Source organism: Fringilla coelebs (genome assembly GCF_963513975.1).
Source record: "Fringilla coelebs genome assembly, chromosome: 5".
NCBI classification, from domain to species: domain Eukaryota; kingdom Metazoa; phylum Chordata; class Aves; order Passeriformes; family Fringillidae; genus Fringilla; species Fringilla coelebs.
This window is the reverse complement of record NC_140033.1, coordinates 11,756,073-11,775,650: the sequence shown is the minus strand read 5'-3', so window position 1 is coordinate 11,775,650 and position 19,578 is coordinate 11,756,073. Positions and strand designations below refer to the sequence as shown.

At 37.7% G+C, this 19,578-nt stretch overlaps 1 protein-coding gene across 3 annotated transcripts in view; it reads right to left on the bottom strand.

The window, feature by feature from the left end:
* Nucleotides 1-19,578, bottom strand: part of MAGI2 (membrane associated guanylate kinase, WW and PDZ domain containing 2) — a gene marked incomplete at both ends in the record, with an annotated part of 698,114 nt that overhangs the window by 283,668 nt on the left and 394,868 nt on the right. For all 3 annotated transcript variants that reach the window (XM_084205311.1, XM_084205312.1, XM_084205313.1), the window contains one exon: nucleotides 5,627-5,746. In XM_084205311.1, the coding sequence (XP_084061437.1) occupies nucleotides 5,627-5,746 (120 nt within the window). The remainder of the gene's footprint in view (nucleotides 1-5,626; nucleotides 5,747-19,578) is intronic.

Genomic DNA, 19,578 nt, shown 5'->3' with positions numbered 1-19,578 from the left:
TTATCTCTATGCATCTATCCTCATGAATGCTTTGTTTTCCATTTTAAATCAGAATATTTCATTAACTACTGCGCTTAGGTCTTAGGAGGGTACAATTTATTATCTTCATGTTGATTAATTTTCTTTTGTATCCATCTGCTGTGGAGTGCTCAGGATGTCCTGCACACAAGGGAACACTGCACTCAGTAAGTGGGTGGAATTTTGAATACCTTACAATTTTTACAAGGAAGAACGGAATTAAAACTACTGGAATCAAACACCAGCACTTTATAAAACCATTATCACCACAATACAGTAATTAAAATCTCCATTGCCTACATGGAACAGTCCTTAACTCATTTTTAAAATTTACAGATATTAAAATGAAATGTTAATTGAAAATCTGTTAGCTGATCAGAAGGGTTTTGATCATTTTAGGCTAAATTTGGCTTGAAAGAAGAAATGAAAGCCTCTGTAAAACAATGTCTTCTCAAGGAGTCAGCATGGGGACTGTCTCCAGGTGAATGGAATCAGAGCACCTCCCAGTGTTGCTTATGTGCCATCTGTTGGAAGAGACACAGGCAAGACCTTGGCTGTGACCCACATTCTCCTCCCCAATGGAGCTCATTCTAATGCTGACCCCTTAAACCTGTGCCTACAACAACTGGAAGCTTTCTCCTTGAATAATCAAGTAATGCAAAACACTAAGGTTTCACCCATGGGGTGTATTCAATCTGTTTTTTAAAGATTTAATAATTACAGATTTCTGGATTGTTAGGGAAATCCCAGCTAACTCTCACCCTTCTGCCAAATAATACTCCATCAGTGAAAAAAACAGAGGTGAAATTCTGTTTTCATTTAACCCAGCTGGAAATTTACCATGGAATTCAGTGGGGCCAAAGAGAGTCCATAATCATGTAAGTGGTTAAATAGCTTCAGTGTTCTTGGAAGTTTCACCAGTGAATGAATTTTAGACAATTCCAATAATAAAAAGTGGATTTTTGAAAAAATGAATGGCACAAAATTATTTAACTAAAAGAATTGCTTTTCATGGAATAAATTAAGGATTATTATATTAAAAGCAAATAAGAAGTGTTTTAAAAAACATTTATTATGGAGATATTCTGATGAAAACAAAAATTTGATAGAAAAAAGGAGTTCTACTTAGTGCATTATTGGTAAGTGTACTGGTTGATATAGTTTATGTTCTTGTTTTTGCCACATCTAACCGTTATGAACAGGCTTTTTCATGTTTTCAGTTGTTATAGAGCTCCACGTTGCTAAAATACCTCTTGCTTTAATGTATTTGGAATACATTTCTATCCTTATGGATTGCCAACAACCATGTTTCCTTTTCTTACAGTATTTATACACTCAACATCTCTTCTTATTTCTGGTACTGCCTCTACATATGTCACTTTTAAGAGGCAATTCTATCCATAGCATGTATTGCACTTAAACTCTTACATTTTTAACACTTTGTAATGATGCCTTACTATAACCTTCAATCATGTGCCTTAACATATCTGGGTTTTGGAAACATTGAAGCTGTTACATTCCTGTTAATGAGTGTTTACACTCTTAAGCAAAATACAGTTGAAGTAGATTTTAATTCTACTGCTACGCTGCACTGGTTGAGAATTTTGCTGATCTAATAAGGAGGTGGGAGCAACATTTGATATGGGTGACCCATGAAATCTCCATGCAAGTTTTGACACATTGGAGAGATGACAGTGTGCTGAGCCAAACCTCCTACCAGAGAAGTTGTAAAATCCTGTACACACACAGAGACACACAATTTGTCTGTTTATCACAGATTTTGCTATTCTGCATATTATACATTGGCACATTGTGTCAATTCAAGGACCATCTTCCATCTTCATGCCAGAAATAAGGAAAGGAATGTGGGTTATGTTGCTGGAGCATGTCTTCCTGTGTTACATGAGGCTGCATGGCAGTGGCTTTCATTCTGCACAGGAACACCTCCTCTGGTTACAGAACCAAGATTATGTCATCTAAATAAATGTGTTGGATTATGAAGTTATCATTTGGAGCCAATTCAGAATTTTTTAAATCAGTACAGTAAATTGAAATTCTACTAAAAAGCAAACAAAGTGAAACCTTTAGGTTTTGGTTATGTTATTATTGCAGAGACCTTGAAATAAATGTTTGATGTGTTTCAGGCAAACCTCCCCTGCCAATCTGGGATTGGTCTCATGTGGTTGTTTCTAATTAATGGCCAATCACAGTCCAGCTGTCCAGACTGTCTCGGTCAGAGACAAACCTTTGTTATTGATTCCTTTTCTATTCTTAGCTAAGCCTTCTGATTAAATCCTCTTCTATTCTTTTAGTATAGTTTTTAATAATATATATTTCATAAAATAATAAATCAGCCTTCTGAACATGGAGTCAACTTTCTCATCTCTTCCCTCATCCTAAGACCCCTGTGATCACTGTCACACTTGTGTTCTTTCTCTTCTTCTGCATTGATAATATTGCCTAGACTGACAGGAAACTTGGCCACAGCTAAACTGCAATGCATAGCAACTGTGTATGTAACATTATGTATGCTTAAAATAATTAATATCTATAAAGATAGCTTTCTTATCAGCAGTTGCTCAAAAACACATAAGTAAAAAAGGTCAAAATAATAATGCATTTAGTCCTACTTAAATGAATACTTGCACATTTGCAAAGCTGCTAAAAAAAGATATTTGTAGAGTTTTTATCCTGAACACACTATTGCTTTTCTACAGTCCTTTGGAATACTACAGTCATTCACAGCTGTCACAAAAGCAGTAGACAAAGAACAGGTATATCCAAAGCCTAAAGCAGTAAGGAGGTCACAGAGTATCCTATTTTTAATTCTAAAGAATTTATAACTTAAAAACCTATTTTGAAACTAAAAAAAAAAGTGTGCTTCAAGGAAAAAAAAAAGAACTATGTAACTCTGCCTTTCCAAGAATATATTTTGCTTTCACTTTTAGATTGTATCCTGTCCAAGTCGGAATCAAAACTTTTATTTACTGCAATAGAACACAATATTTCTGATTGTTTTACTGGTTTTGTCATTACTATAAGAAAATATCCTCCTCCCAACAATACCAGATTCTATAATAAAAAATACAAACAAACTGTCAGGTAAGTCTGCACTTGACCTCCTTCTCCTCTGCCTTACCTGGATGTTCCTGATTCTTTGGAATTCACACAGTAGAAAGTAAATTGACTGAAATGAACCTTCATGTCAAAAAGTGATCAAAAGCAACACAGGTATACAGTCTGAATTTTTATCTCAACTGAATGAGAAATCCCTTCTTTAAAACATTATTCTGGTAGAGATGAACTGGTTCACAGTGGTTGGGGTTAGATAATCAGCATAGACTGACTCAGCTACCCTACATAGAAACTTAGCTAAATACAGAATGGTTTTCTTAAAACAAAAAATTAAATAAATATTTAAACCAATTTATTAATATTGAGAACAATTAAAAAGAAGAGTGATTTGTTTCATAAGTATAAAAACCAGTCTTGATAGGGAAAAATTTATCTCCCAGAGTATGTATGATCAAATATGTTGCTTGATCTATCCAAAAACTCAAAAATCATCTCCTCATGAGGGAAATGGAAAATTTCTTTGGTCTGGTTTGTATAATTTTTACCAGTAAACTTAATCATTGAAGTCCGAATGTGCTCAGGAGAGAACTTGTGACAGAATGATTAATAAAATTCTTCCCCAAAGAAGGCATAACAGTCAAGAATTAACCAGGAAACTGTGGAGGTGTAAATTTGTATGGTCATATCCAAAAGACTGCATGGGAATAGGAGAAATAGCATCTGTAAAATGGCTATATTTTCTCATGTGTTACCTATTTTTTGCCATAAGGTATAGGCAGATAATATATTATCTGTTTTTTGTCAGAATGTGCATCTGGTGATTAGAAAACCTGGGAATCAAAGACAGGATTTGGGCAGAATCAGTCTGTTGAGTTTAGTTAGCTGTAAGTTCAGTTTCTGATTTCTTGGCTTCAGTGAACTTGTCACCTGTGATAAGCAAATGACATGGCAGATGTTGTACAGGCACGACTTTGGACCTCTCCTCAGCTGGGTCCTCAGCTGGTTTCAGGAGTTATGCAGACTTCCTCAACCAATATTTCACCTTGCTGACCACTCAGCTCTTGTAGCTGGTATTAAAAGACACATCTCAGTATCCCTCGAGGGACAGAAGAGCACTGTGAATTAATTTAACATAGCAGTTCAATCTCTACAAACTTGCTGCAAACTAATGAAATTACATGGTCAAGCAATGACAGACTTGTGCTCCATTTAAGCTCCTCTAATGTTCCTTTCAAACACGTAAGGTAACAAAAAGACACTTCAAGAAATGCTTGTTGTTAAATTAACCTGTGATAAAAGTGAAATTGTAGGGTGGTATTAATGTTTAGGTAACTTGTATCATTACATGTCAGAGAGTGGTGAAAAAAGTAGAAACCTAAAAAATGACATACTTTTCTTTATTTGACCTTCTTTAACAGAAATCTTTGTTACAAGTTCTGTATCGATATAACTCTTAGTGAAAATTTATTTACTGGACAATGGGTACTTTGTGCTGATTAGGTGGGAAAAAATAACCTTCTTTGCTGCTATTTATAACACAGCTAATGATTTTTTTGGGGTGAATAGCTTCTTATTTATCTTCAAATGCTTTTCTTGGCAGGGACAAAGTAAGGACAAAAAGGTCTTTATTGCTTTTTTTGCTACTAGGTGAAAATATGGGGCTGATTTCCGTAAAATGGCTCTAATCACACAGGTATTCCCATATATATGGGTCATATTTTTTCTATAAACTGTGTTCCCTCTGAATATTGCAGTAAAAAACCATTATGTATTACCCAGTTACTTTAAATACTAGTATATTTGCAAGAAACACCTGGTTTAGTGTATCATTATTTTGGTTTTATTAAAATACCCTGTGATGTAACTGCCCACCTCTCCACAACAGTTTCACTTTCAGGACAGCTGTGTTTTGGAAAAGGTTTAAAATCAGATGAATCAGTGGTTCTCCTGGGAAGCAGAGTCATGCAGTAAGCTGCTGGCTCTTTGCCCCATAGACAGAACTTCTGATACAGCCATTAGGAGAGCCCCTATCCCTCTGCCACATTACAAAATTACTGAGTTCTTTTCAATAATTTACAAAGCCCATAAGACATGACATAGAAAATTCTTCCTCTGTTACTTAAGTAGTGAGGTTTCAGCTTCTGGTATAGATGGACAATGGAAAAGTGTCAGCCTCACACTTGATTTCTGCTATAGAATGTGTTTGCCCTATGTTAGAAAAGCAGCTGTTTGCTGAAATTCTGTGGAAATGCCCTTGAGTATTTGGTGTAAAGGACTAGTGTTTCTGTCCTGTAAATGCAATGTAGTACCATGTTTCTCTTAACCACTATAATATACTAAAATTACAATGAACTCATCTGAATTTAGCTTTTACATATGGAAATATTTTCATAATGGCCATATGGCTCTTCACAAATTTCTGATAGCAGTAGCAATGACATATTTGTAACAGGATAGAGCAGAGCAATTCCATCAAATGAGAAAACAGTACAATGGAAACATGATACAAATTTAGCAGTAAAAGCCTGCTTACCTTCATATGTTCCGCTTTCTAGGAGAGCACCACTTTTCTCCAATTCCATAAAATCTTCAACAGTGATGAAAATATAGTCCACACCAGGGACTTCCCCCTCCTTATGTGGCCTTGTGGTGCCTATTAGTAAGATGAAAGACACACAGTCAAGCACATGGCCTAAATGCAGTATGATCTTTTTGAAAGCTTTGGAAAAGTCACAAAGTAAACCACTTACACAACATCTAACATAGCACATCTTCCTTGTGAGGATGCTTTCAAAGCAATCTAGCTCTATTTGCTGACAGAGGTATGTGAGATGTATGTTCAAGATTGTGCCAGATAGTATTTGGATCTATATTTATTCTCACTAATGAAAAACTATCATACTGCTGTCATTTTTACATTACTAGAAAGATCCTTAGTGACATCAGGAATTCAGAGGTAACACAAAGCAAAGTCTTTTTTACAATTAATCTGCTTTGTGATATTTAAAACATTTATTTAGAACACAAAATAATAGTTCTGTAAGTACCTCTGTAAGGGTTATATTCACATTGCTTGTTTCAGTGCCATAAGTGGACTTGACAATGGTTTTAGGGCCCGTGGGATTAAAATCACCTGCTAACCATGCTGTCAAGCTGCACAGGTGTTTACATTTAGTTATTGCCTCTATTGTCATCCCTGGATGACAGAACTCTGTAAAAGCTGACAGATAATATTACACAGCCTGACAAGTGACTTGGCTTAGCTAGCAGAAGTTGGGATGTGAGCAGGGAAGAGTCTGAAACTGACTGATTTCCTAATGGTCCAGTTTATTGCGGTCAGGTTATCCCTGATTTGACTGAAACCACTAATTAAGTCTTAAAATTCCATTTGGAAATGGATTTTTCCTTCCCCTCAGTTTCAGGGTGTTTGAAACATCTTAATCAATTATTTATCAATACTGTTCTGATTACATCACACTTGTAGGCTTGGTTTAAAGCCTGTTGACACTGGGAAGTGTCTAGAAACATGTCCAACCTCCTTTCTGTTACTTGAAGACACAGAGACATCACAGTGTTAGGTTAACTCCATTCCCTGTCTTTGAGACCTTTTTCTCCTCAAACACAGCCTGAAGTCCATGGCAAAGACTGGATGAGACTGTCAAGACAATATTTCAGTACTTAACATGGGCAATATATTTTGATAAATCTATCAGACCCTTCCCTCATTTTCTCCAATTCCCTTCCCACCTCAACATTTACAACTAAAACTGGTTAATTTCTGGGAATTCTCATACTATTTTCTAGAGTACTCTGTTCATCTGGAGTACTGAGTGCAATTCTGGGCTCCTCAGTAGAAGGAAGATGGGGTGCTCTTGAAGTGGATACAGTGGAGGGTGACAAGGATAATTGGGGGATTGAGAATCCCTCTGTTGAGGAAAGGCTGAGGGAGTTGGGGCTGTTCAGCCTTGAGAGAAGACAGTTGAGAGGGAACCTCATTAATGTGCATTAGTATCTAAAGAGGGGATGCCCAGAGGACAAAGCCAGGCTCTGCTCAGGGGTGCCAGCCGCCAGGACATGAGGCAGTGTCTGATGCACAGTTCCATCGGAACATTTGGAAGAACTTCACTCTGCAGTGACCAAGCACTGGAATGGGTTGTCCAGAGAGGATGGGGAGTCTCTCTCCTGGGAGATATTTCAGAGCCATTTGGATGCAATCCCGGGCCATGTGCTCTGGGATGACACTGCTGGAGCAGGGAGGTTGGAACAGATGCCCCGCTGTGGTCGCCTCCAACCTGACCCACTCTGTGATTTTGTTGTTGATTTTGTGTTTTGGGGATGGTATTGTTAAAGCCCTCAGACACTTGGATTGTCCATAAGCATGCTGAATTAATTTCCCACGGATTATCTGATGTCTGGGGATGCAGCAGCACCCCTAAAGATCTCCAGCCCTTTGTGAGAATTCTGTTGGAGCACAGGGATCCTGGCTTGCCCCTGAGCTCCAGAGAGCTCTGCCAACAGCACAGACATCAGATGTTTGTTCTGCATGCTCTCTCCTGAGAAACTTTTCACTATCAAAGAATATTGACAGAAACTGTATCTTCCTCACAAAACACTGGCAAATCAAGGCTATTCCAGACACAGCACAGGGAGGAAGCTCACATATTAGATGAGTATCTCTAGTTTACTGTTTCTTCAATATATTTTTAATGTAGACAAGCTTAGATTACTAGTGTATCAATCAAGAAAAAATACTAGTTACATAAAATGTTAGCCCTGCTTTGAATGAAAATTTGGACCAAATTATATAAAGAGCTCCCTCACAATATAAATTTTTAATGATTTTATACTATTTAGTGTTAATACACCCTGGTTTGTTTTAAACACCTGTATATTCAGCAGTCATTCACGATGGATGATGGCAAAGTCTCACAGGAGGTCCAACAACAGACTTGGTTATTCCTGTCTTTCTCTGCTTTGATAACAGTCTTTGTTCAACTCATGTAGAAAACTGTAATGGACTAAATTTCAGGTCCTGAATCCCTCTCTTAAGTTGGAAGCTAAAGACCTAATCCTTCTGCCCTTATATTACTGAGTCATGCTTTTTTCAGATATGATAATACCTTTTGCATGTCTTGCATTAATTAACTATTAATTAAATATTCTGTCTAATCTGCTTAGACAACAGCAGGAGATAACACCGTGCCTTGGTTAAGGGTTTTCTGATAACAAACTCTGCACTCTCTCCCCCTTCACTCTCAGAACTAGTCTTAAAGGTGCAGAACTTAACATCTAGCATAAACAGAACAGATGTTTGGGGATAAAAGCATCATAAAGTCACCCCAGGATACACTGTCACTTGGATGGTTCCATCCTCTAATACTGCTCAGGGGGTCAGCTCCAAGAGCCCTGCACTGCACTGTGTACTGAGGCTGCAGACCTAAAAAAGATCATGTAGTCACTTCCCACAAAAAAATGGAGAAAGGAGCAAACCATGATCAATAGCTGCTTGAATTCAGGGTGACTCTTACCCCAGCTACAGCAGCTTCCATCCCCAGAAGAACTGTATTGCTCTTGATAAAATCCTGCTGAGTCCCATTTCCTTCCTGCATCTGCTCTCATTTCCTCAGGCTGGAGGACCTGAGCTCTTGGAAATGGTTAAAGCAGCTCCCTGGCTAATGGAATAACCCATGGTTATTGCCTCTTTTAGTCCTTCACCCTGGAGGAACTGAGTTGTTGCTAAGAGTACTTCTGCCATCCTTTAGAGTTTTCTGTAAGCACCACAGACTTTGTAATGTGCATATTTACAGAGTTGGACACAGCTACTGGAGCATCTTAAACACCCACCAAGGTCTGAACATGAGATCTATATATAGGAATCTTACAGACCACAAGAAAATTCTTTCCTTGCCTTTAACCCAGAGCTACACTTATTAGATTTTGAGTTTAACTGCCTCCATATAGACAGATAAGCAGGCCTAAAACTTATGGTGATTCAAGACTTAAAACAAAGGACCCCAGATTTCTACAGAAACACTTCTTTTGTTATGCAGCATCAAGCCTTAATAGGACACAGTTGCTGCTGCTTATAATATTTAGCCCTTTATTAATGCAAAATGGAAAAAAGAACTCAGTTACAATTTTGTTACCAAGGTAACCTATGAAAAAATTATCTCTGAATTCCATAATGAAAGGATATTATACTTTTAGATATTTCAGGACCAAAACCAACAAGGGGTATTTGCTCTATGCATATTTCTGACAAATGCAATTTATAGGTGCGGGTGAAGCCACAAAATGAGAAGCTGACAAGGAACCATGACCAGTTCAGTCGTGCAAGTGCTGTCACACAAGCTGTAGGTGCCTTAGAAATTGCAGGACCTTGGTCTACAAAATCTGGACTGGTATTGACCTTCCTTGATTTTATAACCACTTCTTGCATCATTCACCAAACAATCTCCTCTCAAAACACATATTAAGGTCATTCAGAGAGCAGTTATTTTGTTTAGATTTTTTAACTTTAAGATGAATAGTTGGTACATTTTAGAGATATTTAAGGTATGTGCTATATCTTTTCATTATTAATATGTTTTAAAAAGACCCTTTGCCTTTGCAGCTGGTTTCTTCTCTTCTACAGGGGAATTATGGTGATTTGCCATATTTGAGTCCAGGCTTTCCATGCTTATGTGTGCTATATCCCAGGAGAGGAATTAAGGGCTGTTTACATAAATAGCATCTGGAAGAATATTTTTCTTTTAAATGAGTTTAAGGTACCTGAGGGCAGGTGCTTAGACACATAAGAAATCTTCACTTCTATTTTTTTAAAAAAGGAGTGTGTTAATTTAATAGCAATAAACTATTTTTGAAATACTGTTTTTATGAGCATGGGGAACAATAAATAAATGGAACTTTTATGTTGACTCCTAGTGCAGATTGGAAAAATGGTCAGTTTATGTGACCAGATTCAGTCCAGATTGCCTTTATTAGTAAAAAAGGATAGAATTATTGATTATAGAAGAGTTCCAGGGTTGGAAAGCTCTGCACCAGTTTGTAGAGGCAGGAGAAGAGCTTGGAATTTATGTCTATTTTTAATCTCAGTATTCAATTACATAATTATAACATTTTAGTGCTTATTTGGGAGCAAAGTGCACAGCCTGACTTGGAACATATTTCTACTACTTAGAGGCACTGAGTCTTCACAGTCTCTCTTCACAGTCAGTCTCTCTCTCTGTCCAGTTCTGCTACTTTCAAAAGCAGGAAAGGTGCTCCCTCAATTTTTTTTCTTTTTTTTTTTGCTCACTCCATGTAGTTATGGAAAAGAAAAAGAGGCAAATTTATTTGTCAGCATAAGAATATGAATATTAGTTAAAACTCCCAGAATGGTGACAGGAAAGACTCACTCAGTACTTTAGACATATTTTAAAGAACACTTCATCCTTGCAGCAAATAATCTGTATTTTACTGTCTTTAGAAGCATCTCAAGGTTAAAAGTCATGTCCTTGTGGAGTCTATATGATGGTCAGGAAATTAGAAGTAAAGGCTTTATTTCCCTGCATGGTCCCATACCAACTCACAGACTGGGCTCACAGGTTTCAATGTTCCAAGCTTACAGGCATGTTATAAATATTTAAATTTTTACTTTTTTTTGGTAAGTTAAAGGCAAACCTGGCATACCACTATCCAAACATCTTCACACATATTTAGCTGATTTATATTTGGATTCACAGATTGGTTCCTACTGCATGAGGTAATTTTAAAAGCAAAGGTGTGTTTTTGCCACAAGGATTTACAGTGTAAAAGAAGAGCAGGGGAATGACCTAGTCCTTCTTGCACAATGACCTACTTCTAGAGTAATTTTCCAAATGTATGGAAGTGAATAATATCTGGTTTTGCTTATCTGTTCCAAATGTAACAAAATGCAAAGAGAAAAATGCCTTTAATATATGAAGCCCTTTTATTAGACATTCTACTGAGAATTTGTTCTGTAACTCTGCTCTGTACAACAGCTTGTTGTGGAACATGGTCTGCCAGGCTGTCATACATTACAGTAGCTGGAGGGATCCCTCCTGCAGAAACAGACTGCTAATCTTTAATAAACTTCAACTGAGCCCTTGGTATGACCTTGTATACACTGTGCCTTAGAAAAATTCAACAATACTTAATTAGGTCTTTTGTTTGTTTGCCAAATTACTCTGGAACACTATTACTGTGAGGAACTGACATGTATGGGAAATTATACCTATCTTGTCAAATCACCAACTGCATTAAGCAGAGAAGCACTGCATTTGTCTTGATCTACTGAATTTCCAGCTGAAGGGAATAATAAACATAATTTTCAAGTAAAGTGATTTTAGGCATATTACAAAGCCAGAATCTTCAAGTGTTTATGACAATTCTCATAACAACAACATAAACCACAACGGCATAAATCCCTTCTTGCCAATGGTCATGAAACATAAAAGTGTTTCCCTTTTCCAAGTGCACAATACCAGCAATTTCTCTGATGTATTCCTATTAAAAAAAAAAAAAAAAGCTGCAGAAGCAAAGGAATGAATTCCAGATTCCTGAAAATGTTTTTCAGGAGTAATAGTTTCAAACTGCATTATTATTTGGCAAATGCGTTCCTGAAGAAGATCTGGGTGTTAATAAATCCAAATTTAGCAAAGATGCTGAATGTTCTACAGTGAGGCAAGAGCACAGCTGAGACAGGATCTCATCAATGCATAAAAATATCTTAAGGGCAGGCCTTGAGAGGGTGGGGTCAGAGCTGTTCAGTGACAGGGCAAGAGGCAACAGGCACAGACTGAAACTCAGGAAGTTCCATCTGAATATGAAGAAAAACTTCTTTGCTGTGAGGGAGACAGAGCAGTGGAACAGGCTGCCCAGAGAGGCTCCTCTGAAGACATCCAAAACGTGCCTGGACACAGGGAAGTGCAGCCTGGTGTAGGTGAATCTGCTTTAGCAAAAGGCTGGACAAGATGATCCCCAGAGGTCCCTCCCAGCCTCAGTCATTCTGTGAAAGCAGGCATTTAGCAGCTGCTGAGCTCTGAGACTGCAGCATCATTTGCAAAGTTACCTGTACACAGAGTGAAAAAATCAGATGCTGTTTTGAAGAAGCAGTGTGTTTTTACTATTGACTGGATTTTCTGATCAAGTTTTAGAAGAAAGTGAAAAGCAGTTAGCCATACTTCATCACAGAGCTAAAAGCTTCATGTCTGGGTGCTTAATTCATGTGAACTAGAAAGGAAGTCTTGCATTCCCTGTGCATAATTAGCATTCACTGAGAGTAGCAGAAATAACAGATGAACTACATGGCTCGAGCTACTGTGTACTGAAATTAGGTGGAGAATCTGATTCACATCAAAAGAAACCTTTAAAAAGAAAATAAAAACCTCACCCATGGTTTTCGCAGTTTGTATTACAATTTGGGATTCATGACATTGTTGGATATGTTTTGATTTTTGCTGAAGAAGCAAAACATAAGACTGAACAGGAGTCTTAAGGGACTGTGCCCTGGGTTGTAGTGCACACATTTTACAGCACCACATAATTCTTAGGACAAATATGTTTTATTTTATGGTGTAGAACTGAAACAACAAATTCCCAAATTTGAGACTTTATAATGCACATAGGAGCAGATAAGAGTGTCCTTTATGGAATATGCATTCTTTGAATGTTTCTTTAGATCTTCATTATTTCCAAACTTGAGACACATGCATTAGGTAAGTTAGATAAGCTCCTGCCTGGTGGTTAGCATGATTATTAGATTCCAGATGCATACATCCTTTTCAAATACCTTTTAAAAATTATTTTTAGATTCAATGTGCAGACAGGAGCCTCTGATTAAACACAGCCTGGGTTTTCTATTTGTTCTCTTGGTTTTGTGCAATGTGACAGACAGTGAACAGCCCTAAGATAATTTATGCACTGTAAAATAAAGTCATATTGGAGCTGAACAGAGAAGTTAAACTGAGAGATGCAAATGACAGTAGTTCCAGCTAAAGACTGTGGGTAGGAACATTACATATTTTTTTATTTATTTGGCTAATTATGGGAGGACCACTGGAACCAGCAAGAAGCACCCAGAGAAGAAATGCAGCACAACAGCTGTGCACTGAAACAGATACTTGGAGACTTTTCTTTGAACTGTGGCATATCCAGATTTACCTTTTCCCAGGGCAAGGATTTGAATTTTGCACTTTGTGCCCTTGTCCTGTGTTAGGCACTGCTACACTGTGTGTTCCCTCTTCAAGGCCATGTGACATTGCCAGGGTGGCATCAGTTGGGTCACTTTCCTGCACTTGGTGGATTCCCATGAAGTCTGCAGGGTACTTTCTTTTGAAAAGAACTCTGACCCAGTATTAAGCCAGATATCCAAGTTTCATTGCCAATACAGCATTTGAGCAAATAAAATAACTCCTTTTTCATTATCTTTGCCAATCGTAGTCCTCAAAATGTTAACAATAAACTTCAAAGATAATATCTAATAACAGAGAAGTGTGAATACTTTGTGTAAAGTTAAGCATGGATGACTGCAGGAAATACTTGTAAAAAAATCAAAAAAGTTCTTGCTAATGCAGGTATCTTAAACACTTAAATTATATTCTTCATCATTCCTGGAAAATACCAAATTGTGAAATGGCTGTTCTAGCATTTGGAAGTACATACCTTACAGGGGTTAGCTAAGTCCCTAAAGGAATCTGATTTTCAATGCTCAAAAAGTGGAAAAGATGAAAAGAAGGAAAATCAGGTATGAATAATTTTGGATTCCATGTTATTTCCTCAAGAGTTTTTGTGTTTTGTTTGGTTGGTAGGTTGCTATTTTTTTAGGGCAAAAATTAGTACCAGCCAGGAAACTCCTGAAGACATTAGGATATTATTAATAAAACGTGTTAATGTCTTAGCAAATACACCAGCAATATATCCCAATATCTTTGATACTTATTAGAAAATGAAAACTCCATATCAGCCTTCCAGAGAGATATGAAAGAAAGCAGCAAACTGCCACAAAGAAACATTTGAGAACAAAACTTTGAAACTCTGATGATTAATGAGTGGTAGATTGTGGTGTACACAGTCTGGGGTTTTAATTTGGTTAACTAGGAACTCCTTGAACTAATAAATAATTAATAGAGTCCAAGATTTTTCTTTTGTACATGCTTTAGACAGTCACTGTTCTTTTTCATGGATTTTCACTCTTTCAGGGAAAGATATAAACTAAAAGATCATGACAAGCTTTTTTCCTCTTTTGTCCATTTAGACTTTGATTCCTATGGCACATAGTTGTTTGCACCCCCATAAATCTTTTTTACAACTGTAAAGAATAGGTTTTACACAAAAAGGAATACATGTGCACAAGAGAATGATCTGAATAATGAAGATATACATAAGGGCATCATGTTGAGAGACTCATGTATGCATGAACATTGATGTTTCCACACAGATTTATAAAAATCACCAGCTAATGAGATCCAGACAGAAACTTTCAATGTTACTAATAAAATAAAAAGCTCACCTAATTACATGCAAAATGGTTTCTACTACTAGAAAAGCTTAATTAGAAAATAATTTCTTACTGTCTTTGGATGAACAAAGTATTTTCTGGGAAATGTCTGATTTTTGCAGCTCTTCAAGATAGATAATATAGTTACAGAACTATTTGCATAGTAGTTAGTTGGCATGGGTATCTATGCTAAACAGGGAGACATTGCAGATGAATTTTTGTCCAGTATTAGCAAATTTGTTATTCCTGCTGATGGCTCAATGGATTGGATCATCAGTGGAAATATTATTAAGTGAGATTTGGGATGATTTGTTTAATTGTGATGCCAAAATATCTATTTGTATTGTGCATAATTCAAATTTACCTCCAGAAATCCTGGAAGCACACCACTTCTATTGTAAAGGACAACATTTCTGCTATCAACAAAAGAACTTGCTTTTTTACCATTTGATTTTATTAACATTATAAATAAACTGTTATGGATGACTTCTGTTATGCAGCTTGTACTTATTACCATATAGAGCTGAAGAACACTCTTAAGTTGTAAACACACCATAGTGTACCTTGAAAGGTTAAGCAATGCTTGCAATAATAATTTTCAACTCAAAAACCACTAATATTATTATTTGCTTTTTATATTTTATTCAAATATAGGAAGCCAGCCACTGTATAATGCCTATTTAATAGAACATTTTAAAAGGATTGGTGAAGTTGTTAGCCATTGCTACTAAATCTCAGGAAATATTTAAAAATGGATTTTCTAAATCTACAGTCTTACTTTAGGAGGTATTGAAAGAGGGACTGTGAAATAGGCTACCATAGAAACCATCCACACATGTATTCTTAACCAAACTTCAGTACTTCAGCTGTTTAAATTTGTGTCAATAATACTGAACAATTAATAATGAATAAAGAATGTGAAGCAATAAAAGTATTTTAAGAGTATCAGGGCAGATGGCTAAAAGAAAAATGAGGGGCATTTTTTATGCTTAAAATAGGCAACTGATTAGTAGATGTAAATTAAAAAAAAAAAAATCTGTATTTAAAATGTGGCAGCCTCCAGATATGTCTATTCTCTCTCCATAGTCTTCAGATTTATGTTCTGATGCACCTCTGAACAGTATCTGTCCACATGATGCACAAGACATGCCAGCAAGACCCAATCCAGAGCACTTCTTCTGAATCAAAAGGTACTGTTGAAAACAACAATGGATGATGTCTGAACGGTAGAAGAGAGTCACACGTTATTTGGGCTTCATATCTTCCTGTTTAGAGCTGGTTCCAATGGTTGTATTCCTTGGCTTTCAGCCCTACAGCTGATAAACACAGCCAAAACTCTGTACCCTAGCCAGACACCAGACTAGACCTCGGTTTGGTGACTAAAAGATACTCAGATGTAACAGCAGATACTGGGGCAGTCATTTTTACTGAACAAGTTCAAAGAAGAGAGTGAGTGGCTGTGCAGTACTGTGTGCCACACTTCCAGCAGATTCCCAGCTGAAATCCCTGGTGGCCAGCTGCTATGCAGACAGCAGAGCAAATGCTCTGCTGAGACCCAGGCAATGCTGGTCCCTCAGTAGGGATCCCAGCAGTGCTAGACAGGATTCCTTACTGTGGGATGCCACCACAGGCTGTGGAGGGCTTTGAGCAGAAGGAGAAGTCATGCTGGGGGACTGCTTCCCATGGCAGCACTGCTCTGCCCCTGTGGAAGCACATTTCTCATCTGAAGGTTACAGACTGTTGAAGGCTGCACCTCTCAGGCACACTGGCAGAATAAGCACACATTTTCTTGTCTGCTTCTAGAGCAAGACAAAAACCCTTGTTCCCTCTTTGCTCCTCTTGCTTTCTCAGTACAAAGAGCAAAAGTAGGATATACACAATAATGGTGTGAACCCCTGTGAGAATGAAATATTAGGGTTAATAGCTTAAACACTGTTAAAATCACCAAAGGATGGACCTCTGTCCACTGTAGCAAACTGCTCATCTGTGACCACCGAAGCCAAATCCCTCCCAGAACATGTCTCCTGACTAGAAATGGGCTGTGAGTTAAGCTGGCAGATGGGGACTTGAGACAAGATAAATATGGGCCTATTGTCCTGTTATCTTAAGTCTAAGAAGAAGCAAATGAGCCTGGAGAAGGGTGTACCCACAAGGGCAGCCTTTCCCCGTGGCTGTGTTGAAAAGCAGCTCTGGCTGGGCTCAGCAGGGGAAGCCACAGCCCCCAGACTCGTTTGCTGAGGTCAGGTCTGCAGCCCTGAGGGGGAAGCCCAAGCCCTGCAGTCCAGCTTGGTTCTCTTTCTCATGGTCACTGTCCCCTGCTCGGGGTGACACTGTCCCCTCTCCCCACGGAGGGTCTGATGGGGCATCGCTGGCTCCATGTGCTGAGGGGCCGCTGCCGTGTCTTGGAAGGTGCCACAAACCACCACAGACCCTGCAGTGCCCCAGACCCATTCCTGAGGCTGTCCACCAGATGACTGCAGATGATCTAAAAATGCTGCAGCAGAGCCAGGGTGTGTTGCAAGAGACAGTGCAAAACTTCCCTCCACATGGGGAAGGTGCCTGGGCGTCCCATTTTAACCCATGGGACTTTGTGTTTCGTGGGTTTCTTCCCCCACCCCCTATGGATCAAGACCATCACTTTGACCAATGGTAAACTCCACTGCAGCAAACAAATCTCACTGTGAGCTCTGTGGGTAGTTATATTTCTCTTTCTTTCTTTTCCCTGCTGCATTTTCATAGGTGATATTTTTATGCTTTCATATTGCTTTATTACTACAGACATGAATAGCCAAAATGGTTCCCTACGTGCTTTCCTTTGTAACCAAACACAACCAAATGGTTCTAAAATAAACCATATATATATATATTTACAAACAGAGATCATTCAGTGTCGTTTCACCCTAATGCACCCCAAGGGATCTACCAAGAAGAACATGTTTTACCAGTGTCACCTGGGTAACACCACCTTAAAAAAAACATTTCTGTTTCTCTTTTTCTTCCACTGTTCCTCATAAAGTTTTCATTGAACTAGGACCTTATGCAGTAAATTCCAAGGAAACACGGTGTTTTATTTTTCTGTTCTACCAAGTCCAGTTTAAAATAGTAGCAGAGAAAATCTATTCTTCTTTCACATCAATGAATGCATCATGGAACATTTCTACCATAGTATTCAGAAAAGAAATCTATTATTTTGAAGCCATCTTAATTTTTATATTAAATTACTTTCTCTAAAAATATTACTACCCATAAAACACAAGTATTTGAAACAGATTTTTTCCCATCTGTTTTTAGGAAAAAAACTATTTTCAGTTTAACTCACATTAATAAAAATAAAATAAAACATTCCTCGATAACAAGTTGAATAAATTATTTATACAGAAGTCATTATTTTATAGCATATTCACAAACTCAAAAGTGCATGATGTAAACTTAAATATTACTACTGCCTTCAATTTTTCAAAATAAATTCAAAACCTTGTTCATTTTTCTTTTGAAGGTAGACAAAAAAAAAGCTTAGATTTAACTTCAAAGGAGTCAAATACAGTGAAATTGAGGAAATAAATTCCACATAATTCTGAATGTGGGAAGCCCATTGTTATTCTTATCTCCAACAGGAATTAATTCTGAGGTGTAACTCTAGCACTGGTGAAGGTTGTTTCATGAGGACTATGTGATTCAACTAATGGATAAAATCCTTATTCCAGAGAAACCATAAATTTTATGTCTGATTAAAAAGGGGCTTGGAACAATCTGAAGGATTTCAGTCCCAGGTGTGACCTTGATGTTTTTCTTGTATTTGACAAAGCTTAAAGAAAAGTTACTGGTGAGTAGCAAGTGTTACTGTGGTTGGATAACAAAAATTGATGCTTTTCATATACAGTGATGCTTCCTTTTCTGATATGATAGTTCTAATAATCAACCTTGCAACATTCAATTCAGCAGTCACTAGAGAGCAGTCATTTTAGCTCCAAACAGTTAGCAAAAGCTAGCATCTGTTCCTACTGATGATAACTGAGCAAATTAAAAGTACCTGCCTCAAACTGAGGCAGATGTAATTATCTTCTTATTTTCATATATGCAATTAATTATTGTTAAGGAATTTGTGTTCTAATAATTGGTAGTAGGAAACAAAATTTCCTGAAAAGTGTGGGTCAATTATTCTAGCTCCCCAGCTATGAGAGAACACAAATAATCTGTATTTTTAGTGATATTCTTTCTTTCCTTTTAAGCATCTTAGGATTTCTGCTTCTTTAAAGTTCAAGAGTTCTGTATACCTGTGTAGAGCATCATATTGCTTTTTCACATCTCTCTTATCCAAATCCTGACCTATTATGGGTTGGGTTTTGTTTATTTGGATGGGTTTGGGTTTTTTTCTGGCACCACATGCCATTGATACAGTGGTCCCTTCATCCCAGTATGTAAAAATGCCCCTGCATTCAAGAGCTGTAAAATTTGAGATTAATTTATAACTTGTCAGTTTACTTCAAGCAGTGTACTTGGCAGACATACATTGCCTGCTCTTTAGCTTGCTCTGTGCTTGTCAAATCCACAAATATGTGCTTGTCATGAAGTAGGGCTCAAGTTCAGACACTTCAGTTCTAGGAATCATTATGCCAGCCAAGCTTCTCTTTACCTGAGCAGTGGTCAATCTCTCTAGCTGAACAGGTTTTTATTTAAAATAATGTGTGGGGGAGAGTTTTCTCCTTTGGGACACCTTTCAGCATTGTGGCCCTTTCTAGGAAAAGGTGGTGTCCCCACACTTACAGTGCAGGGCTGCCCTCCTACCATGGGTGCTGTGGTGGAGAACACCAAGACACAGAGCTCGTTTTGGCTCATTTTGGCTCATTTTGGCTCAGGCTCCTTCCTTGTGTTTTGGCAGCACATGGCATTTGTCACTAAGCTGTTCAAACACGAGTACTGCTGTGCTCACTTGGTACTAGTCAGGATATACTGCTGCATTCAGCCTTGCCAAACCTCAGCTAATT